Genomic DNA, 26,952 nt, shown 5'->3' with positions numbered 1-26,952 from the left:
ACCCAGGAGTTTTTCTCCAGCCTAGAGTTGCCAGCCTCCAGGTGGGGCCTGGAGATCTCCCAGAATTTCAACTGATCCCCAGATTACAGAGATCAGTTCCCCTGGAGAAAGCGGCTGCTTTGGAGGGTGAACTCTAGAGCAGGGGTGTCAAACATGCGGCCCCCGGAGGGCTTCTCTCAGGCCCGCAGGGGAACTGGCTGTCTTCTGCTTCTTTTTCCAGTTCTGCTGCTGCTGCATCATTGTAGGTTTGCAGCTTACAGGTACACACCTGAACAGCACACTCAAGGTTGCAACAGCACAGACGTTTTGATGCAATAAGGTGTCAGTTATCAGACACTGTTAAATAAACAACATGTTGCAAGAGTGCCAATGCTTTAAGCATGTTTTTATTTTAAGTTAAAAAAAAACCCTTTGTGTTTGTGTCCTTTATAAAGTTTATATCTCCGCGTCCTGGCATTACGTTTTATGACACACACGGCCCGGCCCAACAAGATCTCATTCATGTCAGATCCGGCCCTCGAAACAAATGAGTTCGACACCCCTGCTCTAGAGCATTACATCCCAATGAAGGTTCTTCCGCTCCCCAAACTCCACCCAAACCAGACTCCATCCCCCAAATCTCCCGGAATTTTCCAGCCCAGAGTTGGCAACCTTTTGAGTCCAGCCTATGGAGCCTCCCCCGAACTTAAGCTCCTCCTCCAGCCAAGTGGAAGGGCAGGCGTAGATGAAGAAGAAGAAGAGGAAGAGGAGGAAGAAGAAGAGGAGGAGGAGGAGATTGGATTTATACCCCGCCCTTCACTACCCAAAGGAGTCTCAGAGCGGCTCACAAACTCCTTTCGCTTCCCCTCCACACAACAGACACCCTGGGAGGTAGGCGGGGCTGAGAGAGCTCTGACAGAAACTGCTCTTTTTCAAGGACAGCTCTTATCAGAACTACGGTTTGCCCAAGGTCATCCAACAGCTGCAAGTGGAGGAGTGGGGAACAAAACCCGGTTCTCCCAGATTAGAGCCCGCGCACTTAACCACTACACCAAACTGGCTCTCAGAAGAAGAGGAGGAGGAGGAGATTGGATTTATACCCCGCCCTTCACTACCCAAAGGAGTCTCAGAGCGGCTCACAAACTCCTTTCGCTTCCCCTCCACACAACAGACACCCTGGGAGGTAGGCGGGGCTGAGAGAGCTCTGACAGAAACTGCTCTTTTTCAAGGACAGCTCTTATCAGAACTACGGTTTGCCCAAGGTCATCCAACAGCTGCAAGTGGAGGAGTGGGGAACAAAACCCGGTTCTCCCAGATTAGAGCCCGCGCACTTAACCACTACACCAAACTGGCTCTCAGAAGAAGAGGAGGAGGAGGAGATTGGATTTATACCCCGCCCTTCACTACCCAAAGGAGTCTCAGAGCGGCTCACAAACTCCTTTCGCTTCCCCTCCACACAACAGACACCCTGGGAGGTAGGCGGGGCTGAGAGAGCTCTGACAGAAACTGCTCTTTTTCAAGGACAGCTCTTATCAGAACTACGGTTTGCCCAAGGTCATCCAACAGCTGCAAGTGGAGGAGTGGGGAACAAAACCCGGTTCTCCCAGATTAGAGCCCGCGCACTTAACCACTACACCAAACTGGCTCACTACACCAAACAACCCACCCCAGTGGTTTTTGTGAAGTCTGCTAAGCTGCAAGAAACCTGGTCAGTGGCAGAGCTGTGGAAATGCCAGTGAGTGGCATCCCCCACCCTGGCCTTGTGTCCAGAGCAATGCTCCCTCTAAGCTGTGGAGTCTTGTGAGAAAAAAATTCTACTTTGTGAGCTACTGGCATCAAAGTTGTGAGCGAACAATTTGGCTACTGCATGAAGTAGTTTGCTCCGGAGACACATCCTCCCTGAGCTCAGACAAAAATGTGTGAGCTGGAGGCTAAAAAACTGTGAGCTAGCTCACACTCACTCGGCTTAGAGGGAACGCTGGTCCAGAGCCCGGGCACAGGAAGGCTTCCCTATATGGCTCAGGCTCCCTTGGCAGCCCCGTGCCAGGCTGGCGTGCTGAGACACCCAGCCAGAACGGGCCGGCCGTCCATCTGATCCTGCGCTCCCAGCCGCCCAGCCGAGTTACTTAAGCATTCACGATTTTTCCAGCACACGTCATCATCCTGCAAGCTGGAAGAGAAAATTCCCCATTAAACTCGGCCTGGTAACTTCTGCTGTCCAAAGCTGCTTTCCCATCTGCTCATTCGCCGGCTGCCAGCAGTGCCAGTGAGGCAGGAGCTTTCCTTCCAGTAGCTGCTGCACACTTGCTCTGGTGCGGGGTCCCTCCCAACCCGTCCCAGCCAGCTCCTGTTGGGATGGGCAGCAGAGCCTGGGGCGGAGCCCCCCCCCCTCTGGAACCTGGAGTTCCTTGGGGGGAGCCTCCTTTCCATCCACAGCCCCCAGCTCTACCTAGAGGGGCCCACAGGGGCACAGAATCATAGAATCATAGAGTTGGAAGGGACCTTGCAGGTCATCTAGTCCAACCCCCTGCACTCTGTAGGAGCACAGCCTGAAAGATAGCCCTACAACACACCCAGAAGATGGTCGTCCAGCCTCCGCTTGAAAACGTCCAGCGAAGGAGCTTCCACCACCTCCCAAGGCAGACTGTTCCACGGCTCAACCACTCTCACAGTTAGGAAGTTCCTACTGATATTTAGCTGGTAACGACTCCCTTGTAATTTCCACCCATTAGATCTAGTCTTGCAATCCGGAGCAAGAGAGAATAGAATAGATCTGCTCCATCTTCTACAGGACAGCCCTTCAGATACTTGGAGACTGCAATCGTGTCCCCTCTAAGCCTTCTCTTTCCCAGGCTAAACAGACCCAACTCTTTCAGCCTTTCCTCATAAGTCTTGGACTCCAACCCTCTCACCATCCTGGTTGCCCTCTTCTGGACACACTCAAGCTTGTCAACATCCTTCCTAAAATGTGGTGCCCAAAACTGGACACAGGACTCCAGGTGAGGCCTGACCACAGGAGAATAGAGCGGAACGACCACCTCCCGTGATCTGGACACAATGCTTCTGTTAATGCACCCTAAGATTGCATTAGCTTTCTTCGCAGCCACATCACTCTGCAGGCTCATGTTTAGCTTGTGATCAACCAAAACACCTAGATCCCTTTCACATGTGCTGCTATCAAGCCAAGTCCCTCCCATTCTATATCTGTGCCTTTGATTTTTTGTACCTAAGTGTAGGACTTTGCACTTCTCTCTATTGAAATTCATTTTATTTGTCTCAGCCCACTGTTCTAGCCTATCTAGATCATTTTGAATCCTGACTCTTCTTCAGAATTAGCAATCCCACCTAGCTTCGTGTCATCTGCAAATTTGATAAGCATCCCCTGTCTTCCTCCAGGTCATTTATAAAAACATTGAACAACACCGGGCCCAGGACCGAGCCCTGCGGCACTCCACTGGAGACTTCCCTCCACGTAGACGCAGAGCCATTGATGAGCACTTGTTGGGTACAATTTTTCAACCAACCAAGAATCCATTTAACGGTTGCACCATCCAGCCCACACTTAACCAGCTTATCCTCAAGGATATCATGAGAAACTTTGTCAAATGCAGATTAACCATTAAGGGGTGGAGATTAACCATTAAGGAGATGGCAACCCACTTCGAGTCGCCTTCGGGCAGTGTTCCCTCGATGCTGAGTTAGTGTGAGCTAGCTCCAGGGGTCATTTCCTGCAGGAGGGCACAGGAGCGGAGCTCCGGCAGTAAAGAGCCCAGGGGGCGGGCACATGCAACGAGCCCCACCCCCTGCTCCCAGCAGCCCTCAGTCAGAGCAAGAAGTAGCCAGGTAAGCTGCAGAGTTCCCCCCCCCCCCCTGCGCAGATAGCAATCCAGAACAGTCCAGTGGCACCTTTAAGACCAAGTTTTATTCAGGTACAAGCTCTCCTTCCTCTGCGAGGACAGATCTGCACGTCGTCGTCCCCCGGCCCCCCCGCAATAGCTAGCAATCCAAAACAGTCCAGTGGAGCCTGAGCGGTGGGTGTTGCCTTCTGACACACTTCTGGTGATGTCAGGGGGTGTGGCATATGCATATGAGTTATGCTAATTAGCTCCTGTCCCTCTTTTTCGACACAATGACCCCTGGCTAGCTCACAGTTTTTTAGCCTCTGGCTCACAATTTTTTCTCCCAGCTCAGGAAGGATGTGGCTCCAGAGCAAACTAATTGATGCAGGAGCCAAATCGCTCGCTCACAGCTTTAATGCCAGTAGCTCACAAAGTAGATTTTTTGCTCATAAGACTCTTACAGGGAGCCCTGCCTTCGGGTAGAGAAAAGCAGGGTATAAAAACCAATTCTTCCTTGACCTCCACACGCCAGACTGGAGCCACTGTCTGTAACACCCTTGAGTCTTATTTATTGACTATATTTATAGCCTGCCTCTTTCACTGAGGATCAAGGCGTGTCAGAGCCCCTGAAGAAATCAGTTCCCAATAACAGTCATTCAGGAGAAATAAAGTTTATTGAGACATTGCTAGGATACAGACTCTTAACGATTCTTTCTTAGAACTGAGGGCAAGCGCGCGAAGCAAGCAATTATACTAAAATCAAACAAGACATTAATGGCTATTGGCCAATTGCACCTAAACTAGAAAGCATGCCTAATTAATGGTATGAATTTCTCAGGGGAAAGAGGATACCAGACACAGATAAGTCTCAAGGGTATGTGGTTCGGTGGACAGATAACAGTATAACGGCCAGAAATGAAAGTACACATTCTTGTTCTCACACCCCACCTCTCCATGGCAACCAAGCCAGGCTGACAAGGTGGATCACACAGAGTAAGTCAATGCAGTCGATGCATTAGGATAAGAAGAAGAAGAAGAAGAAGAAGAGATTGGGTTTATACCCCACCCTTCACTTGAAATCTCAGAGTGGCTCACAACCTCCTTTCCCTTCGCCACCCCACAACAGACACCCTGTGAGACAGGTGGGGCTGAGAGAGCTCTTTCGAGAGCTGCCCTTGAGAGAACAGCTCTGTGAGAACTTGTGACTGACCCAACGTCACTCCAGCGGCTGCACATGGAGGAGTGGGGAGCCAAACCCGGTTCTCTAACATTAGAGTCCATGCACTTAACCACTACACCAGACTGGCATAAGACATCTAATAAGCAACATATTAGGACATTTAAAAAAAAAAATGCCATCAAGTCACAACTGACTTATGGTGATTCCATGGGGTTTTCAAGGAAAGAAGAAAAAGAGGAGAGAAGAGATTGGATTTATACCCTGCCCTTCACTACCCAAAGGTGTCTCGGAGTGGCTTACAATCTCCTTTCCTTCCCCCTCCCCACAACAGACCCCCTGTGAGGAAGGTGGGGCAGAGGGAGCTCTGACGGAAACTGCTCTTTTTCAAGGACAGCTCTTGTCAGAACTACGGCTTGCCCAAGTTCATCCAGCCAGGTGCAAGTGGAGGAGTGGGGGAATCAAACCTGGTTCTCCCAGATTAGAGTCCGCGCACTTAACCACTACACCAAACCGACTCTCAGAAGAAGAGGAGGAGGAGGAGGAGATTGGATTTATTCCCCGCCCTTCACTCGGAGTCTCAGAGCGGCTTACAAACTCCTTTCCCTTCCCCTCCCCACAACAGACACCCTGTGAGGTAGGCGGGGCTGAGAGAGCTCTTTCGAGGACTGCTCTGAGAGACCTATGGCTTGCCCGAGGTCATCCAGCAGGTGCAAGTGGACCTACACCAAACCACTACACCAAACAGGGGTAGGTTTGCCCTTGCCTGCCTCTGTGTCACAGCCCTGGACGTCCTTGGTGGCCTCCCAGCCAAATGCGAATCAGGGCTGACCCTGCTCATCTTCTAACATCTGACAAGAACGGGCCATCTTGGCCCATCCGGGTCAGGACTGGGGCTACCGAAAACTGAAACAAACATAGAATATCAGGCACACTGCAGAATGCAGATGCAATGCAAAAAAATAAATAAAGGGTGTTACATCAGTAAAAATTAGTGCAGTGACCAGGCTATATCTGTCTGTCAGAAGCCTGAAGCTTCAGTTCACTATCAGTCCCAAGGCACACAGCGAGCGCTCCCTGCGGGGAAGTCCCAGCTGTTCGGCATGGCGCTTAGGGCCAAACTAGGCGTGACCATGTCTTCGCGGCTGCCGCCATCTTAAGGTCATTTAAAAACATGACAAGGGTTCAGTCTGGATCGGGCCTGCAGCACTGCATTCTGGTCCCCTCCCCACCTTTTCAAACAGCCCCGGGGGGAATGGGTAGTGCAGCCCTTTCAGCGCTGGATCGGGCACGGTGGGGAAGAGCCCTGTGCTGTGGGCCCAATCAGGATCGGGGCCCCGCAGCAATCTTTCAATGACTTTAAAAATGATAGCAGCATCCCTGAGAAAAGAGAAGAGATTGGGTTTATACCCTGCCCTTCACTACCTGACGGAGTCTCAGAGGGGCTTACAATCTCCTTTCCCTTCCCCTCCCCACAACAGACACCCTGTGAGGTTGGCGGGGCTGAGAGAGCTCTTTCGAGGACTGCTCCTGAGAGAACAGCTCTGAGAGAACTTGTGACTGACCCAAGGTCACACTAGCAGCTGCATGTGGAGGAGGAGTGGGGAATCAAACCCGGTTCTCCCAGATTAGAGTCCACACTCCTAACCACTACACCAAACTGGCTCTCCCAAGAAGATGGAGAAGCAGGAGAAGGAGGAAGAGACTGAAGTTATACTCCGCCCTTCACTTGGAGTCTCAGAGCGGCTTACAACCTCCTTCCCCTTCCCCTCCCCACAACAGACACCCCGTGAAGTAGGTGGGGCTGAGAGAGCTCTGACTGAGGACTGCTCCTGAGAGAACAGCTGTGAGAGAACTTGTGACTGACCCAAGGTCACACCAGCAGTTGCATGTGGAGGAGCGGGAAATCAAACCTGGTTCTCCCAGATTGGAGTCCGCGCTCCTAACCACTATACACCAAACTGGCTCTCCATCCTGTCTACTAGTTCATTGCAGCTCGAGATAACGTTGGTCCAGCATTACCGATTTATAGCTTACGGTGATATTTTGCTTACACCGGCTTTGATTAATAAAAATTAAAGTTAAGTGAATGAATCCAAGCAATTAGGTGAGAAACGAAGCAATACCTACATGGAGACTGGCCCAAGACGTTTGCGTGTTAATGAAAGGTGAGCCGGAAAAGCTGTCTGCAGGCTACAAATTGAAACAATCGATTAGTGATGGAGTTAGACAGACGCAAATCCAACACAGAATGGCAAAAGTAAGTCTCTTTATACACACACACACAGCCTCATTTATCCAAACAGCCCATCCCAATCAGCATTCCCTCTAGGCTGAGTGAGTGTGAGCTAGCTCACAGTTTTTTAGCCTCCGGCTCACACATTTTTGCCTTCGCTCAGGAAGGGATGGCTCCAGAGCAAGCTAATTGATGCAGCAGCCAAGTCGCTCGCTCGCAATTTTAATGCCGGTAGCTCCCAAAGTAGAATTTTTGCTCACAAGATTCCACAGCTTAGAGGGAGCATTGGTCCCAATCTTATGGGCAGCCTGAAGTTCCAATAACTTGGAGCATCAATGACTTAGAGCAACCTAGATGCTGTGCTGAGCTGCATGGGTTAAGGACACATATAAGAACATAAGAGACGCCAATGTTGGATCAGGCCAAAGGCCCATCTAGTCCAACACTCTGTCACACAGTGGGCAAAAATACCAGGTGCCATCAGGAGGTCCACCAGTGGGGCCAGGACATTAGAAGCCCTCCCACTGTTGGCCCCCCCAAGCACCAAGAAGACAGAGAATCACTTGCCCCAGAGCCCCTATCTATAGTGGCTAATAGCCACTGATGGACCTCTGCGGGTGGGGGGTGAGTTTGTGCTTTTCACATTAAGCAGGGCATATGAGGTGGGTGGGCAGAAATCTTCAAGGTATTTGTCTCTTCAGGTTCTCTTCTGACATCAGTCCCAGGCTATCAATGAGAGGAAGTAAGATGGGAGAGAATTCAGCCTCTCTCACCTGAGCATCCTTTCAAGGTAAAAACCAGATGCTCCAAACTGATGCAGATATGTGATCAAACCACCCAGGGCTACATGGCCAATCCAAATGCACTTACACTGGCCAGAGAGAGCAACGCAAGAGCAATCCTATGAAAAATCAGGAGGTGTGCATTGCAGAGGTTTGGATAACAGGCTCTATATCAATAAAATTGCTGCAGCTGTTCACATATTCACAAAACAAGAATAATTATATGTTGGTATTTCTTTCTTTAATCCAAGGTTTCCTTTTCAACAGGTCAGAACATCTACGAACTTCCTCGAGTTTCAATGTTCGTTTCGAGGGATATCTTTATCAAAATTCTGTTGTGTTGTCATTCTTTCACAAAGCAATCCAATAAAGTGGTTGACAATTTCAAAATGGCTATGGGTAGCTCCCAAGTAAACAAATGGTTCCTTTTCAACGGACAATGTAAAGATATCCCTCGAAACGAACATTGAAACTCGAGGAAGTTCGTAGATGTTCTGACCTGTTGAAAAGGAAACCTTGGATTAAAGAAAGAAATACCAACATATAATTATTCTTGTTTTGTGAATATGTGAACAGCTGCAGCAATTGTTTTGTAAACTGACATATTTGATTGCTGTGCCCTTTGGTTATATTGTCTATATCAATAAACACAGACAACATAAAAGGCTTCCAGAGTTATTCAACAAAAAGCGGTCCCGGGTTCCAATCCCAGCTCAGACAACAGGTAACTTTTGGAGACCCATCTCGCGTTCTCTCTGTGCCTCAGCTCCCGAATCACTTGACATATGAAAGTAATGAACAGCCACCAAACCATTTCAACTCCAGTTTGCAAGGAGAAAGATGCCAGGCATGATTTGGACTAAGGTGTACTCAGTAGAGAAAGAGAATTTAATGTCAAGGAGAGGGGTTGTGGGGCAGGGGAAGAGCTTCTGCTTTAGAAGAAGAGAAGAGATTGGATTTATACCCTGCCCCTCACTACCCAAAGGAGTCTCAGAGTGGCTTACAAACGCCTTTCCCCTCCCCTCCCCAAAACAGCCACCCTGTGAGGCAGGTAGGGCTAAAACAGCGCTCTCTCTCTCTCTCTCTCTCTCTCTCTCTCTCTCTCTCTGCGCGGTGCTGCGCTCGCTGTCCTCCCTCTCTCTCTCTCTCTCTCTCTCTCTCTCTCTCTCTCTCTCTCTCTCTCTCGGACTGCTCTTGAGATAACAGCTCTGAGAGAACTTGTGACTGGCCCAAGGTCACACCAGCAGCTGCATGTGGAGGAGGAGTGGGGAATCAAACCTGGTTCTCCCAGATTAGAGTCCGCGCTCCTAACCACGACACCAAACCTGCAGAAGTTGCAAGGTTCAATCCATGGCGTATCCAGTTAAAAGGACCCAGGAGGAGGTGATCTGGAAGACCTCCGCCTGAGACCCTGGAGAGCGGCTGCCGGTCTGACTGACCTGGCTGGACCTTCCACTGAGTCAGTATGAGGCAGCTTCATGTGTGTTCGCAATGCTTCATGTGAAGGCTAAAGGGTGCCTCCTCTGCACTGAATCAGATAAAGCGTTGAAGGGTAAATCCACGGCAGCCTGATCTTTAGACTATGACGACTGGGCCTTCCAGGGCTAGCGACAGACTACTGGGGGGGGGCAGCCCCCAAGGTCCAGCTCTTCTGGGGGGCTCACTGCCGCCGCCCTCCACCCACTCAACTTCCCGGCCACCCACCTGCTTGGTGTGAGCCTTCCCAGCTGCATTCACTGCCCAACATTGTCAGGGAAGAAGAAGAAGAAGAAGAGGAAGAGGAGGAGGAGGAGGAGGTTGGATTTATACCCCGCCTTTCACTACCTGAAGGAGTCTCAGAGCGGTTTACAAACTCCTTTCCCTCCCCCTCCCCACAACAGACACCCTGTGAGGTCGGTGGGGCTGAGGGAGCTCTGACAGAAACGGCTCTTTTTCAAGGACAGCTCTGACAGAACTACGGCTTGCCCAAGGTCATCCAGCCAGGTGCAAGTGGAGGAGAGCCAGTTTGGTGTAGTGGTTAAGTGCGCGGACTCTAATCTGGGAGAACCGGGTTTGATTCCCCACTCCTCCACTTGCACCTGCTGATGTGACCTTGGGTCAGTCACAAGCTCTGGCAAGAGCTGTCCTTGAAAAAGAGCAGTTCCTGTCAGAGCTCTCTCAGCCCCGCCTACCTCCCAGGGTGACTGTTGTGGGGAGGGGAAGGGAAAGGAGTTTGTAAGCCGCTCTGAGACTCCAAGTGAAGGGCGGTGTATAAATCCAATCTCTTCTTCTTCTTCTTCTTCTTCTTTCTTCTTCTTCTTTCTTCTTCTTCTTTCTTCTCCTTCTTTCTTCTTTCTCCTTCTTCTTCTTCCTCCTTCCTTCTTCTTCCTCCTTCCTTCTTCTTCCTCCTTCCTTCTTCTTCTTCCTTCTTCTCCTTCTTCCTTCTTCCTCTTCCTCTTCTTCTTCTTCTTCTTCTAACCCAGTTCTCCCAGATTAGAGTCCGCACACTTAACCACTACACCAGACTGGTCGGCAAGCACTGGGAAATGAGCAAGTGGGTGAGGGAAGGATAGGGGGCTAGGCTGTGTGGGGAGGAGAATGCAGGGAGGTGGACAGGGAGGTGTGAGTCGGAGGTCACAACAGCAAGCAGAGGAGGGGAAGCCCCCCCCCCCGGGCACTCTCTGTCCAGGGCCCACTGAAACCTGGAACCGGCCCTGGTGCCTTCAGGTCCTTTGAGATATTTCAGCCATGCCACAGCTGCTGAATTCCACCCCCAATACACACACCCTTGCTGCTCCCTGCTTCTTGGTGCAGTGGTTTAAGAGCGCGGACTCTAATCTGGGAGGACCCGGTTTGATTCCCCACACCTCCGTTGGCAGCTGCTGGATGACCTTGGGCAAGCCATGGTTCTGTCAGAGCTGTTCTTGAAAAAGAGCCGTTTCTGTCAGAGCTCTCTCAACCCCACCTACCTCACATGGAGGAGAAGGGAAAGGAATTTGGAAGGCGCTCTGAGACTCTGAGTGAAGGTAGGGGTATAAATCCATTCTCTTGCACACTGCAAGCTCTTTGGGGCAGGGTACTATCTGCATTCCTTATAAAGTGCCAGGGCATCGCCATAAGTGAATCAGGAAATGTGAGGTTTGACCCAGACGAGGCACCACTGAGATCCCGCCACTTAACTGAGCCACGTCGTAGCATTCAAGCTGAAGCAGGTAGTAGCCCCAAAGTTGCCTTGCCAAAAATATTAAATGCGAGGTGCCAATGCTTCCTGGCCTCAGGAGCCAGGGGAGACAGCTGTTTCCTGACCTTGGGAGCCACCGAAACTGTCTGTCCCGTGGCCCTTTTCTCGGGTCACCCACGACCGCTGGGCACCTGGCTTTTTGTACCCCTGAATAAATCTCAATTCAAAAATCTCGCATGTGAGTTTTTCATTGTGAAACCCAATCCCACCCCCCCACCCCCATTCCCAGCCTAAACCCAGTTTTCTGGCCCTTAAGAGCATTCCCATACTCTTTCTCTCTCTCTCTGTCTCCTGGCAGCAATTGCCTAGTGTGTGTGGGGGGGGGGGTTGCGCACACAGCTTTTGTGGCGCCAGTGGTGACAGGGTGCGGCAAACACAAGCCCCGCTTGCCCCCGACGCTGCACCACATCTAAGCAGAATTCATCTTGCGTTTTTCAACAGTGGCAACAACGGCGGGCTCTTCTGCAGTGCGCAGACGGGGACCTGGCAGCTTTGCTCCAAATTAGCTTAACGAGGAGCAGCCTGAAGGATGGGCAGCCGAGGCATGCCAAGAGACGGGACCGACCGAGGGACGCCGACGTCAGCTCTGCGAAGGCTCTCCTCGGCTGCTTCCAGACAGGGACGATTCCCCACTGAGCATTTGTAAGAGCAGAGGAACAACCTATGGGGAGGACTGGCCAGGCTTTGCTCAGTTTCCCCTCATGCTCACCACGCCAACCTCCCGTGCACTGCTGGATGGTTTCTGCCTTCCTTTTAAAAGTTAGCAGCTTTATCACCTTTTATCATAGAATCATAGAATGTTAGAGTTGGGAGGGACCTTGCAGGTCATCTAGTCCAACCCCCTGCACTCTGCAGGAGCAGAGCCGAAAGAGAGCCCTACATACCTACAACAGACCCGAAAGATGGTCATCCAGCCTCCTCTTAAAAACACCCAGCGAAGGAGCATCCACCACCTCCCGAGGCAGACTGTTCCACTGCTCAACCACTCTTACAGTTAGGAAGTTTCTCCTGATACTTAGCCGGTATCGACTCCCTTGTCATTTCCACCCATTAGATCTAGTCTTGCAATCCGGAGCAAGAGAGAATAGATCCGCTCCATCTTTTACATGACAGCCCTTTAGATATTTGAAGACTGCAATCATGTCCCCGCTGAGCCTTCTCTTTCCCAGGCTAAACAGACCCAACTCTTTCAGCCTTTCCTCGTCAGACTTGGACTCCAACCCTCTCACCATCCTGGTTGCCCTCTTCTGGACACGCTCGAGCTTGTCAACACCCTTCCTAAAATGTGGTGCCCCAAACTGGACACAGGACTCCAGGTGAGGCCTGACCATAGCAGAATAGAGCGGAACCACCACCTCCCGTGATCTGGACACAATGCTTCTGTTAATGCATCCTAAGATTGCATTAGCTTTCTTTGCAGTCACATCGCACTGCAGGCTCATGTTTAGCTTGTGATCAACCAGAACACCTAGATCCCTTTCACATGTGCTGCTGTCAAGCCAAGTCCCTCCCATTCTATATCTGTGCCTTTGATTTTTTGTACCTGAGTATAGGACTTTGCATTTCTCTCTATTGAAATTAATTTTATTTGTCTCAAATTTTATGATGCTACAGTGACTACTGACGTCTTTGAAAAAGCCCCTGGTGGCACAGGAATGTGGGGGGGGGGGTGCAAGGGGCTACAGAGGGAAAATGGTGCCAATCTGGGCACGAAGGTCTGAGAATGCACACTGTCCTGCCCACGCAACGGGCAATGGTGCCTTGACTGCGACCGAACCAAAGCAGGTCTGAGAGAGACTGCAGTGAAGCAATGGGGCAGGTGGACAACTGCATGATCGTGTGGGGCAGAGGTGCTCAGGAGGCGAGCTGTGTGGAAGCCGCCCTGGTGTTGAAAGCCAGAGGTGCTGCACGTCTGAGGCCAGATGTGCACAGAGCCACACAGGGCTGGCTTTGATGGCCGACTACACGGTGCAGCCATGGGTGTGCTTCTATCCCGACACCATCTCTTCCACCAGCCTTTTGCAATCACATCATCATTCTACAGGGAATATCTCAGAAACGCTTTCACAGAGGTTTCCATCCCTAAGTCTGACTTGGAACGGAGGGGGAGGGGCAATACAGTTTGACCGAATATGATTTGGGCGCTCTGGATCAATGAATCGCGAAGCCCTTGGCAATACAAGTGGGTATTTCTAACCCCACGTTTCCTTTCCTCCTTTCGTTTGGGGGCACCATTACTGTCCGAACCCACAGCCAACAACGGAGTACACGCTTTCAAGAAAGGTTCAGTAGTTCAGCAGTTCGAGCCCCGAGTGTGCCGCATGTTGGAGTGAGCTCCCATCTCTAGTTCCAGCTCCTGCCAACCCAGCAGTTCAAAAGCAAGAAATTGCAAGTAGATAAATAAGTACCACTTTGGTGGGAAGGGAACAGCATTCCGTGCGCCTTGGTGTTTAGTCATGCCGGCCACATGACCACGGAAACGTCTTCGGACAGCGCTGGCTCTTCAGCTTTGAAACGGAGATGAGCACCGCAACCCTAGAGTCGGACTCGACTGGCTTTCGAGCAAGGGAACCTTTACCTTTTTATAGATGCATTCACATAGTCACTGTTAAGAATGGCAGTTGTCCCTTGGACATAATAAGATATAGGGCATTCGTATGCACACACACACCCCCACTGCGCTGGCCAATTAGGCACCCTCCCGCGCGCGGGATGAAGCTAGCAAATGGTTTCTAGGCAAAGCTGGGAATGGTCCGACTCCCACGGCTGCCTGGAAAGGAAGACAACACACACTCCCACCTGCACAGCGTTTCGGGGCAAAGCAGAGACAGGAATGCGAAAGCAATTTACACAGACTCTGACTGAGCCTCCCCACCCCCATGGCAGCATAGCTGACACATTACCTGGGCAGGAAGGAGAGGTTCTTTGTCATCGATCTCAATAAGAACATCGTCTCGAGGGGTGAGGCTCACATCATCTGCAACACATAAAACGTGCAAAGGGCAAGGTGACGGGGTGGCTGGGTGGACCAATCCGGTATCAAGGGGCCATCTTTGTCCTCGGTCTCACGACTGGCTCATTCAAGCGGACTTCCTTCAGAAGATCTGCACTGGTCAGAGCCACCTCGGAAATGGCTCCGCTGGTCTCTGCACAACTATTCAGCCCATCTGAAGGATTCTTCTTCCGTCAGTGGGCTGAACCAAGGGCAATCATTTGGGGCACGTTATATCATGCACAAGAGAGGCTCAAAATATACAAGCCCCTGGGCAGCCAGCATTGGCATCAAAAACGGTTGTGAGAAGTGGTCTTTCCTCAGGTTGCTGACTGAGCTCGGTGATGGCCACAGGAATAAACAGCTTGAAAAGGGGATCGGATGGATTCATGGGGTGCGGTCAGACGGCGCGCTGGGAGCGGTTTAAATTGCTCCGGCCCTGATGTGGTCTTTTCTAACCTGGAGAATTGCGATCACGCTCACCTCCTCGCTCCGGATCGCTGTGCTGTTGTTGTTTTTTCTCTCTCATTTTGGTCATGCGCACAGGCAGCCATCTGTGGAACTAAAAGTTTTGCGCCTGCGCAGAACAGCGATTTCCACTTCAACCTGACTGCTGTAACGCTTCCCTTTAAACTTTAAAGGAACACTTCCCTTTAAACGTTTACTGCCGAAAATGGCCTCTGTGAGATCCCGAACTCGGCTAAACGCTAAAACTAGGCACTGTTTAAACATTGTTTTTTAATAACCCTGTGGTGGACCGCCGCCTATGCGCACACCACCAACGCTTTTTAAAAAAATGGCGGGTGAAAAGCGGAAGCCTCGGACAGCTTTCGAGCGGGGAGGGGGTTTAAACCGGAAGTGGCTCGACACCGGAGGCATGATCACACGGGGGGGAGGAATGTGGCTGGAAACGGAGAAATCAGGAATACACCACTTGGGGACCTGGTATCAAAATACTCTGGGTTAAAGCTGTTTTGAGCCAGAAAGTGATGGCTGGGGATGGGAGGCAGATGTTGACTATGTGATCGCGCAGATAAAATCCGTTTCTGAGGCAGGCCAAACACGGACTAAACGGCCCGTCTGACCGCACCCACTGAGGATAAATCTATTGACTGCTACAAGCCCTGGTCACCGAAGGGAACCTCCACTTTCAGAATCCCACTTTCAGAATCCCTGCCCTGTTGTTGGCCCTCCAGAGGAACTGGCTGGCCCCTGTGTGAGACGGGATGCTGGACTGGATGGACCCTCCCTGGTCTGACCCAGCAGGGCTCTTCTGAGGTTCTTCTCAGGGGAAGGCCTCGGCCTCTCTGCCCTGTTGCTGGCCCTCCAGAGGAACAGGTTGGCCACCGTGTGAGATGGGAGGCTGGACTGGATGGACCCTCCCTGGTCTGATCCAGCAGGGCTCTTCTGATGTCCTTATCAGGGGAAGGCCTCGGCCTCTCTGCCCTGTTGTTGGCTATCCAGAGGAACTGGCTGGCCCCTGTGTGAGACAGGATGCTGGACTAGATGGACCCTCCCTGGTCTGATCCAGCAGGGCTCTTCTGAGGTTCTTATCAGGGGAAGGCCTCGGCCTCTCTGCCCTGTTGTTGGCTATCCAGAGGAACTGGCTGGCCCCTGTGTGAGACAGGATGCTGGACTAGATGGACCCTCCCTGGTCTGATCCAGCAGGGCTCTTCTTATGTTCTTATGTCAGGGAGAAACTCTTCTCCCTTTCCCATAATACTAGAACCCAGGATCAACCACTGAAGCTGAAGGGCGGGAGATTTAGGAGAGACACAAAGAAGTAGATCTTCACACAGTGCATAGTTGAGTTGTGTAACTCACTGCCACAGGTTGGGGTGATGACCGCCAGCCTGAGAGGCTTTAAAGGGGGAGCGGACAAATTCATGGAGGACAGCGCTGTCAATGGCTACTCGTCACTCCATCCAGTACCAAAAGCAGTGTGCTGTTTTATATCAATTGCTGGGTAGCACAGGGGGCAGGAGGGTGCTGTTGCAGTCATCCTGCTCGTAGGCTTCCTAGAGGCAGCTGGTTGTCCACTGTGAACAAAATGCTGGACCTGGATGGGCCTTTGGTCTGATCCAGCAGGGCTCTTACGTCCTTAGTAACTGGAAAGGGGACGATTCCACTGAGACCCTCAACATGCCTCACAAAATAATATTAAAAATATGCCCTAAAACTCTCACAGCCAAGTTTAAGAATGTCTGTCTGCTTGCTCCAGAAGGGCACGCGGGCTCCCCCTTGGAGACTACCTGTTCTGGTAACAGAAGGACCACGGCACTGACCATGGCGTGAGGACACATGGAGACACCTCCAAACCTGCTCATTTCTAGGCTGAACAAATGCCCGAGTCCCTCTGCCGTACCTAGATGGGTCGCAGCAAATTCCGCCTCCTCCGCGTAGGGGTCGCAGTAGAACTCCTCCAGGGAGCGGATGGTGCACTGCCCCACCACGGGCTTGCGGCCAAACGGCCTGTTGTCAATGATTTTGATGGAGATGGGTGGGCAGTACAGGTCTTCCCTGGGCAAGCGCTGGAGAGAGAGAGAGAGAGCCGAATCAGCACCAGAGTCAGGGCAGAGAGACGGGAGGGGGGATTCTCTCAAGAGCAGCAGGTCAGTTGCTGGGGAAAGAGACGGGGCGCGGGCTGGAACGGGATGCCTGAGGCTGCTGGGGGAGAGAGCTGAAAAAGCCCACCCAACCATTCCTTCAATGAAATTGCTGAGCAGTCGGGTTAGAACGGATAACAGGAAGTCCTCCTTCACCCAAAGAGTGAGTCACACGTGGAATTCATTGCCACAGGAGGTGGTGGCGGCTACAAGCATGGACGGCTTCAAAAGGGAATTAGATAAGCATATGGAGCAGAGGTCCATCAGTGGCTATTAGCCACAAGGTATAGATAGGGGCTCTCAGTCTAGGGCAAGGGATGCACTGTATTCTTGGTTCTTGGGCAACAGTGGGAGGGCTTCTAGTGTCCTGGCCCCACTGGTGGACCTCCTGATGGCCCCTGGTATTTTTGGCCACTGTGTGACACAGAGTGTTGGACTGGATGGGCCTTTGGCCTGATCCAACATTGGCTTCTCTTATGTTCTTGTGTCTGGGGCAAGGGATGCTCCGTATTCTTGGTTCTTGGGGGTGGGGGGTCAACAGTGGGAGGGCTTCTAGTGTCCTGGCCCCACTGGTGGACCTACTGACAGCACCTGGTATTTTTGGCCAATGTGTGACACAGAGTGTTGGACTGGATGGGCCATTGGCCCTGCCTATGGACTACCCAGAGCCATTTACTCAGCCTATGTTGGGCACAGGATGCTGGGCTTAATCCAGCTGGCCACAGACACATGTGCATGCACACACGCAAACACATGCACACAGAGAGGCACACAGCCATTCAAATCCTAGAATCATAGAATTGGAAGGGGCCATACAAATCATCTAGTCCAACCCCCTGCCCAGTGCAGGACCAGCCTAGAGCATCTCTGATAAATATTCCTCCAGCCTCTTCTTGAGAGCTGCCAGTGAAGGGGAGCTAAACACCTCCCGAGGCAGCCGTTCCACCTTTGAACCACTCTGACCCTGAAAAAGTCTTTCCTAATCTCCAGCCGATACCTTTCTGCATGTGATTTAAACCCGTTGCTTTGGGTCCTCTCCTCTGCTGCCAACTGGAACAGCTCCTTGCCCCCCTCCTCCAAACGACAGCCTGTCAAATATTTAAAGAGAGCGGTCGTGTCCCCCCTCAGTCTCCTCTTCTCCAAACTAAACATTCCCAAGGCTCTCAGCCTTTCCTCGTAGGGCTCAGTCCCCAGACCCCTGATCGTCCTCGTCGCTTTCTTCTGCACCCTCTCGATTCTGCCCACATTGACGCCGTGCATGACAACTACAGTGTTCTGATGAGTGTGCTGGCCCACAAGCGATTGTTTGGTTAAGGCCATCGTGCTCACTGTCTGGCAATTGTGCAGAGGTGGGGGAAGGGCAGGGCTCGTGCGCTCACACCCACTCCCCCCTCCTCTCCATGCATTGAAAATGACACATGTGCTGTAGTCTTCTGCGCATACCCTGAGCCTGACGACCTGCACTTGGGCTGGATTCTTCCTGAACGCTTAGAAGCTGTGATGCGGGTGATGCCCCCTGTTCCCCATAGGGATTTGCTTTCTCCTGTTGGCTTAAGTGCACTGTAAGAATTGCTTTCTCCTGTTGGCTTAAGTGCACTGTAAGAATTGCTTTCTCCTGTTGGCATAAGTGCACTGTAAGAATTGCTTTCTCCTGTTGGCTTAAGTGCACTGTAAGAATTGCTTTCTCCTGTTGGCTTAAGTGCACTTCTCCACCGGCTCAGCAGGGGTGCGACGATACTGTCCCATGGGAACAGAAGACGGAGACCCAGAAGCCCTGTGAGGAAAGGCTGAGGGACTTGGGAATGTTCAGTCTGGAGAAAAGGAGGTTGAGAGAGGACAGGATGGCTCTCTTGAAGTATCTGAAGGGCTGTCCCTTAGAGGAGGGCAGGGAGCTGCTTTGTGAGCTCCTGGCATTAAGGTTGTGAGTGAGTGATTTGGCTGCTGCATAAATTAGTTTGCTCGGGAGCCCCTCCTTCCTGGGCTAAGAGAAAAATATGCAAGCCGGAGGCTAAAAAACTGAGCTAGCTCACACTAACTCAGCTTAGAGGGAACACCGCTGGCAAGAATGGGTTTAAAGGAAAAGCGGGACCAGCTGGATCTTAGGGGAAACTTTTTGACAGTCAGTGTTGTGCAAGAGTGGAATCGGCTGCCTGGGGGGGTGCTGAGCTCCCCCCTCCCTGGCTGTCTTTAAGCAGCGGCTGGACAAACCCTTGTCAGGGATGCTCAAGGCTGATCCTGCATCGAGCAGGGGGTGGGGCGAAATGACCCTGGAGGTCCCTTCCAACTCTGTGATTCTACGTGTGACTGTGAGCTCAGTTAGGCAACCCCTACCCTGACTTGACCCCGGAGAGCAGCTATCAGTCTGAGTAGACAATACTGGCATGGATGGACAGATGGCCTGATTCCGTATAAGGCAGCTTCACGTGTTCAACTCTCTCAATCTGGAGCTGTGGCATCTTCCTCATCAGAAATATTTAAAATCCTAACTATAAATACACGTTGATGGGGTCTGAACGGGCAGAGACTGATCAAGAGAGAGATCTTGGAGTTGTAGTGGATAACTCACTGAAAATGTCGAGACAGTGTGTGACTGCAACAAAGAAGGCCAATGCTATGCTGGGGATTATTAGGAAGGGTACTGAAAACAAATCAGCCAATATCATAATGCCCCTATATAAATCAATGGTGCGAACTCATCTGGAATACCGTGTGCAGTTCTGGTCACCACACCTTAAAAAGGACATTATAGCTTTGGAAAAAGTGCAGAAAAGGGCAACTCGAATGATAAAAGGGTTGGAACACTTTCCCTATGAGGAAAGGTTAAGGCGCTTAGGGCTCTTTAGCTTGGAGAAACGACGACTGAGGGGTGACATGACTGAGGTTTATAAGATTATGAGTGGGATAGAGCAGGTAGAGAAAGAGGTCCTTTTCTCCCTTTCTCACAATACAATAACTCGTGGGCACTCCATGAAATTGCTGATCGGTCGGGTTAGAACGGATAAAAGGAAGTACTTCTTCACCCAAAGAATGATGAACACACGGAATTCACTGCCACAGGAAGTGGTGGCAGCTACAAGCATGGACGGCTTCAAAAGGGAATTAGATAAGCATATGGAGCAGAGGTCCATCAGTGGCTATTAGCCACAAGGTATAGATAGGGGCTCTGGGGCAAGTGATGCTCTGTCATCTTGGTGCTTGGGGGGGTCAACAGTGGGATGGCTTCTAATGTCCTGGCCCCACTGGTGGACCTCCTGATGGCACCTGGTATTTCTGGCCACTGTGTGACACAGAGTGTTGGACGGGATGGGCCTTTGGCCTGATCCAACATTGGCATCTCTTATGTTCTTATGTTCTTAGAATCAGGCCTGCATCACGGAGTCCTCCTGGGATAAGGAGTGGACTCATCCAAACCGGAACAGAGGTGGAGGAGTAACAACAAGACTCCAAGAGCGGGCATGAGCGCAGAAGGAAAGAGCCGGCAGAGGCCCCCTGGTCTCTCACCACTTCCATGAAGAGGACGGAGACGTCAAAGTTGGGGTTCTTCTTCAGGTTCCTGATGACGCACGACTGGACCATCTGTCCCCCACACTCCACCAGGAGACTGGGGGAAGTGACGCTGGAGAGCTGGTAGCTCTTCACGTTCCGGAGCCCCCAGGCCAAGATCTACACTTGGGAAGAACAAGAAACAGAGATAATAAAGAGCAACTTGCGTTTCAGAGGGGAGGTGTCTTGGTCTCCAGCAGAACACCTAGGTTCAAGTCCGGTGACACCTTTGGAAGTTTTAAATCTCGAAAGCGTATACCCCCCAAAAAAATCTCGTTGGTCTCCTAGGTGTCAATGGACTCGAAAACACCAACTTGCCAAATGCAACCACAGAGCAAACGAGAACTGTGTTCAGGTCTTGACCACATGAAGCGCGGTCAACTCATCTCGACTTATTCACTATCCGACATGCCTACGGGACCGCCTTTCCCCGCATATACCCCAGAGAGCACTACGGCCAGGGTCTCAAAATCGGCTGACACTCCTGGGCCCCAAGGAGGCCAGACTGGCTACTACCAGGGCCAGGGCCTTTTCAGTGGTGGCCCCGTCCTGGTGGAACGAGCTCCTGGAGAAGATCAGGGCCCTGTGGGATCTGTTACAGTTCCGCAGGGCCTGCAAGACGGAGCTCTTCCGCCAGGCGTTTAGTTAGGGAGCCGTCACTGCTATAGAGTCCTGGCCCTTGGCATCGAGCCGGCACCGCAGGGAATCACAAGCGGAGCATCTGGGAGAGCCATCTTGGATAATTAATTAATTAATTACTTGCTATAAGTACTTTGTGAATCTGTATCTGTTTTAACTGCTGGGGTTTTTAATATGATTGTATGATGTTTTAACTGTTGCGTGGAAGCCGCACTGAGCCTGCTTTGCAGGGAGGGTGGAGTATGAATGAGACAAATAAATAAATAAATAAATATTTGTTTAGCAAGTGGGTTGGGGCTCTGAAGACCCTTTACCCCCAAGTGGCTCTGGGAAGCAGCTGGAATCTCACCGCTTTGCATCTCCCAATTGATCCAGGCAACTCTTCTCTCATGAATCTAAACCCTGCTGTCAGAATTGTCTTTTCGCAAGCTGACACAACCAGATGGTAAACACCACGTCTGCTTACGGGAGCATTTTCTGGGGGCCCCAGTAGTCAATGAAGTTCTTGCGTGGTCTTCGACACTCACCTCAATGGCTGTACGTTGAAGAACTGGTTTGATTCCTTGAGGGACCATGTAGATGTTGGGTTCTCGCTGCGGCGGGGGGTAGGGCAGATCCAGATCTGCAGACTGGGGCAGGGAGAGAGAGGGAAAAGCCAAAGGAGGTGTTAACCTGCTTTCACGTGCCAAGGGAAATCCAAAGTAGACTTGCTCACTCCTCACCCTCTTATAGTGGAAATCAAAGTATCTTAAGGCCTTTTACAATCAAAAGGCTGCACACGATAACAGAGACTTAAGAGCCGGTTTGGCATAGTGGTTAGGAGTGCGAACTCTGATCTGGGAGAACCTGGTTTGATTCCCCACTCCTTCTCCACATGCAGCTGCTGGTGTGACCTGGGGTCGGTCACAAGTTCTCTCAGAGCTGTTTTCCAGGAATAGTCCTTGAAAGAGCTCTCTCCATCCCATCTACCTCACAGGTGTCTGTTGTAGGGAGGGGAAGGGAAAGGAGTTTGTAAGCCACTCTGAGACTCCCTCGGGTAATGAAGGGCAGGGTATGAATCCAATTTCTTCTTCTTCTCCTCTTATAGAATCATAGAATGTTAGAGTTGGAAGGGACCTTGCAGGTCATCTAGTCCAACCCCCTGCACTCTGCAGGAGCACAGCCGAAAGATAGCCGTTTCTGTCCTACACTACATACCTACAACATACCCGAAAGATGGTCGTCCAGCTCATCATTGCACTTCAAAATACCACCATGTTAAGTCCAAAAGAACAAAACGCAATACATTCTTAGTTCTTCATTTGCAAAACAATTGGAAGAAAAATCAAACTAACAATTATGGACCAAGCCAGCAATCCATCAGTAGGGTGGCTGCAACAGTTGGCAGATCAGCCAAAGTCATGAGCGCACACCGTAATACGGACGTGTTGAAAAAGGCCTGCAGAATTGTGCCGGATATTGGGGGTGGCATCACCGTCACTGGCCAATCAGTGCTGTCCAGGTACAACTCTCGCATAGTCAAAAGGATCGCTCCGAGGGCTGCGCGAGATGTTATCTGACCTTGGAAACCTGCGTTTGGAACCTTCTGCAGTTCCCTAAAAGCACTACTTGGAGGGCTCTTCAGACTGGGGCCACAGCCCTGGGGAAGGGGTCGATCCTTTTTCCCTGCACCATTTTCCTAATTTCAATTGTCTCGGTTGCCCAGATAAACTATTTGCACAAAAGGGAACGACATACAGGTCGGCTCATATTATCTGTACAGGAAATAAGTCTGGGAGGGGAGGAGGGTTAATCCCTCCCCAACAACAACTGGGCCTTAGGGTCGTCAGACCTCCCACCCTTCTGCCAGCGGCCCTTTCTCCCCACAGCTGCTCTCTCTCACTCTCCATCCTTGCCCCCCCCTCAAACATACATAAGAACAGAAGAGACGCCAATGTTGGATCAGGCCAAAGGCCCATCCAGTCCAACACTCTGTGTCACACAGTGGCCAAAAATACCAGGGGCCATCAGGAGGTCCAGCAGTGGGGCCAGGACACTAGAAGCCCTCCCACTGTTGACCCCCCCCAAGCACCAAGAATACAGAGCATCCCTTGCCCCAGACATAAGAACATAAGAGAAGCCAATGTTGGATCAGGCCAAAGGCCCATCCAGTCCAACACTCTGGGTCACACAGTGGCCAAAAATACCAGGGGCCATCAGGAGGTCCAGCAGTGGGGCCAGGACATTAGAAGCCCTCCCACTGTTGCCCCCCCCAGGCACCAAGAAGACAGAGCATCACTTGCCCCAGACAGAGAGTCCCTATCTATACCTTGTGGCTAATAGCCACTGATGGACCTCTGCTCCATATGCTTATCTAATTCCCTCTTGACGCCGTCCATGCTTGTAGCTGCCACCACTTCCTGTGGCCGTGAATTCCATGTGTTCATCACTCTTTGTTACAAAACTGCTTCATATTGAATCAGACCACGGGCTCACTGGTTGTGCCCATTTCGTCTAACAGCAGCTCTCATTCGGTGACGGTTTTTTTTTTGCCTTTTCCACCTCGTATTCTCTGAGACGTGTTCAGTGGAGATGCAAGGACTGTACCGTGGGCCTCCTGCCGCGCAAGCAGGGGCTCTACCACAGAGCCACGGTTCTTCCCAAGAGTGAATCTGGGTTCATCCTGACCTTGATCCTTTCTTGAGTTTAGAGTCTCCAAAGCAAAGCAAATCCCTCCGGGGGAAATAAGAAGGCGCCCTTTAACCAAGGGCAGTTGGAAACAATTTAGGAGGCAGTCGGCTCTTGCCAAGCGAAAGCATTATTGCATTAAATTAAGCAGGCGTATATATTTCAAACGCCGGATCAGGTCGTATTTATTTATAGGACCCTCTATATGTGCGTTTAATGAGACTGCAGAGGGAGGGCCGCCCGGCGGTGGCCCGCCAGAGGCACTCGGAGTTAAGTGGCAATTTTCCTCGGAGGTTGCCAGGAGCTGCCAGATCAAAACGGCTTGTTGTGAGTGACAGCTTCGTCAGCCCCACCCCGGGGGTAATTAGAACCACAGATGCATCCCTGCGTGGGGGACAACAGATCTCAAGAGCGGAGGGTCCAGTTGGGATAACACGCAGACGGCATCCACGGCTGTGGTGCAGGAGACGCAAAGGCAGCCCTTTGGGGAGGTGCGCACGTCGCAGCCACCCCTCGGGAAAGGAGGATGCCACTCTGCGCAGCAGACACAAGGCCTCTTCCGGAGCCCCGGGCACAGCTCTGGTCGCCCTCGGTCGAGGAAGGCCCCGGAAAGCCAGCAGGGCAGCATTAGGAGGGAGACAGAGGAGCAGAAGGATTCCCTAGCAGGGTGTGCACTCTCCGGAAAGGGCAAGCTGGCCAGGCCAAAGCACCCCGCTGGAGGACCTCAGTGCTTGTCCGGCATCTCGTTTAAACTGGGCTGCTAACAGGGCTGCCAGCACTGGCCTGGTGGTACCTCTGAGGGCTTGTAGCTTGGTGGCAGAGCACCTGGCTTGCATGCAAAAGGTCCCAGGTTCAATACCCGGCATCTCAAGTAGGCAGTAGGTGATGTGAAAGACCTTTCTCTGCCAGAGACCCTGCATAGGAGCTGCTAGTCTCAGTAGACAGTACTGACTTTGAGGAACCAAGGGTCGGACTAAGGCAGCTTCCAGTGTTCATGGGAGATTTTTCTAGAAGGAGGAGGAGGAGGAGATTGGATTTATACCCCATGGCCCTTCACTACCCAAAGGTGGCTCAGAGCAGCTTACAAACTCCTTCCCCTCCCCACAACAGACACCGTGTGAGGTAGGTGGGGCTGAGAGACCTCTGACAGAAACTGCTCTTTTTTCAAGGACAGCTCTTATCAGAACTATGGCTTGCCCAAGGTCATCCAGCCAGGTGCAAGTGGAGGAGTGGGGAATCAAACCCGGTTCTCCCAGACGGAGCTCTTCCGCCAGGCTTTTAATTAGGAGCCGCCACTCCCACCTTCACCAACTACCGCAAGGGACGGCCCAATATAAAACTTTACAGTACCACGATGGATCTGCCCCGGGTTAATATCCCCCGGGTTAATATTCTTAAGGCTTCATCTTGATTTGATTGCAGCAATAAGATCACCGAGCACTTTATTAATGTTAAATTGATTGTTTTATTTTGTTTTTAATGTTTTATACTGGCACTTGGTGCCCTTGTTGTGAGCCGCCCTGAGCCCGCTTGCGGGGCGAGCGGGAAAAAAATGTGAGAAATAAATACAATAAATAAATAAATATCTCCGCAACCTGGCATGTCATTTTATGACACACGTGGCCCGGCCCAACAAGGTCTCGTTTATGCCAGATCCGGCCCTCATAACAAAAGAGTTTGACACCCCTGGTCTAGAGTGAGCCCTGCAGAGATTTCCCTAGGGCATCGGCTTGGTCTTTGGGACAAGGGCCCCAACCCACAAAGAATGCAGCACACTGCGTACAGTCCAGAACAGACGTTGGATGTCCACAGAGATGTTCCACCGCTGGTGTAATGTACTCCTGGCACGCACACATACATGCACAAACACACACACAAGGTATTCATTTAGCCGGCTTTCCATCTCTATCTCAACTTTTCCCAAGGGCTTGGAGTGAGTAATAAGAGTTTAGAACTCAAACGAAAACCCACATATTAAAAAAACCCTCAATTAAATTAGAATGCTCCTACATGTGCGGAATCTTCAAGGCTGCCATCCAGTTCAAAGGGGAACACGGGCCAGCCCTTGCAGAAGGCACAGAGGCCGAGACGTTGAGCGACAGAACAGAGTCCAGGGGCACCTTTAAGATCAATAAAGCTTAATTCTGGGTATCATCGAACCCCAGCCTGACAACTGGGTACTGGAAGAACTGTGCGGGCGCGTGAGAGCTGATGCCCGGGATAAAACTCTGTTGGTCTTAAAGGGGCCACCAGACTCAAACTCTGTTCTAGCCCAACAATTAGGGGAAAGTAAGTCTGGAAAGTAACTGTGCCTTCCAGGAAGCCAAGGACAACCTCATGTCAGGCTCAATGTTCACTAGCATGCATTACACGAACCCCGCCCTTAAATGCTGTTGTGACTCATCCTGTACCTGTGGAATGGAGGAAGGCAGAACATTAAACATTTAAATCGACGTGTTTTATTGATGAAATGTTGAACCACGGATTTCTAAAAGTCTCCAGCGGCATCGGGGAAGCGCGCTGGTCTCATCCTGGCCTCTAGCGGTTCGGGGCATCATGGGGGTGTTCACATGGCATTATTTCCACTGGTGGAAATCAATGCTCCCTCTAAGCTGTGGAGTCTTTTTTATATATATATAATTATATTTATTGGTTTTTATAAGCCTATATTGAACAATCATACAAATTCAATGAAAGGTTGCAAGCATACAAAATCCCCCAACAGCATTTGTCCATTCTAGCAACACAGAATATCCCAAACAACACGCCCACAATATATATTTTGTTCTTATCATCCTTCTCAATCTCAATTCTATGTGGAGTCTTGTGAGCAAAGATTCTACTTTGTGAGCTGCTGTCATTAAAGTTGTGAGCGGGCGATTTGGCTGCCGCACGAATCAGTTTCCTCCGGAGCCCTCCTTCCTGCGCTAAGACGAAAATCTGAGAGCCGGAGGCTAAAACACTGTGAGCTAGCTCACACTAACTCAGCTTAGAGGGAAGAATGGTGGAAAAACCTCTCCCCCCCAACCCAACATCCCCCGGCCCTTGTTGAATTCATTCATTAACTGATTACAAGCTGAACTGTTAATTGTCTCAGTGATCGTGAACAGGCTGGTAATAAATAGAGCCAAGCTAGGATTATTCATAACCTGCCCAGATGACAGGTTTGCTGCTGGGACGGGAAGGAAAGGGAAGTCAGGTCAATGACAGGGCTGGGGGCTTAGAGGCAGGGAAGGAAGGAAGGAAGGAAGGAAGGAAGGAAGGAAGGAAGG

The 26,952-nt window shown here is 51.2% G+C and overlaps 1 protein-coding gene across 1 annotated transcript in view; it reads right to left on the bottom strand.

Annotated features, from left to right (window-relative positions):
• DYSF (dysferlin) overlaps positions 1-26,952 on the bottom strand; it is a 287,816-nt gene that overhangs the window by 69,015 nt on the left and 191,849 nt on the right. Inside the window, exons 37-41 of the mRNA XM_015406074.1 lie at positions 21,541-21,642; positions 20,333-20,494; positions 16,591-16,756; positions 14,137-14,210; positions 7,126-7,188 (exon numbers count right to left, since the gene is read on the bottom strand). Coding sequence (XP_015261560.1) covers positions 7,126-7,188; positions 14,137-14,210; positions 16,591-16,756; positions 20,333-20,494; positions 21,541-21,642 — 567 coding nt within the window. The remainder of the gene's footprint in view (positions 1-7,125; positions 7,189-14,136; positions 14,211-16,590; positions 16,757-20,332; positions 20,495-21,540; positions 21,643-26,952) is intronic.

Source organism: Gekko japonicus, unplaced genomic scaffold (assembly GCF_001447785.1).
Source record: "Gekko japonicus isolate JY-2015 unplaced genomic scaffold, Gekko_japonicus_V1.1 scaffold561, whole genome shotgun sequence".
In the NCBI taxonomy this organism is placed as follows: Eukaryota; Metazoa; Chordata; class Lepidosauria; order Squamata; family Gekkonidae; genus Gekko; species Gekko japonicus.
This window is presented reverse-complemented; position numbering and strand designations above follow the sequence as displayed.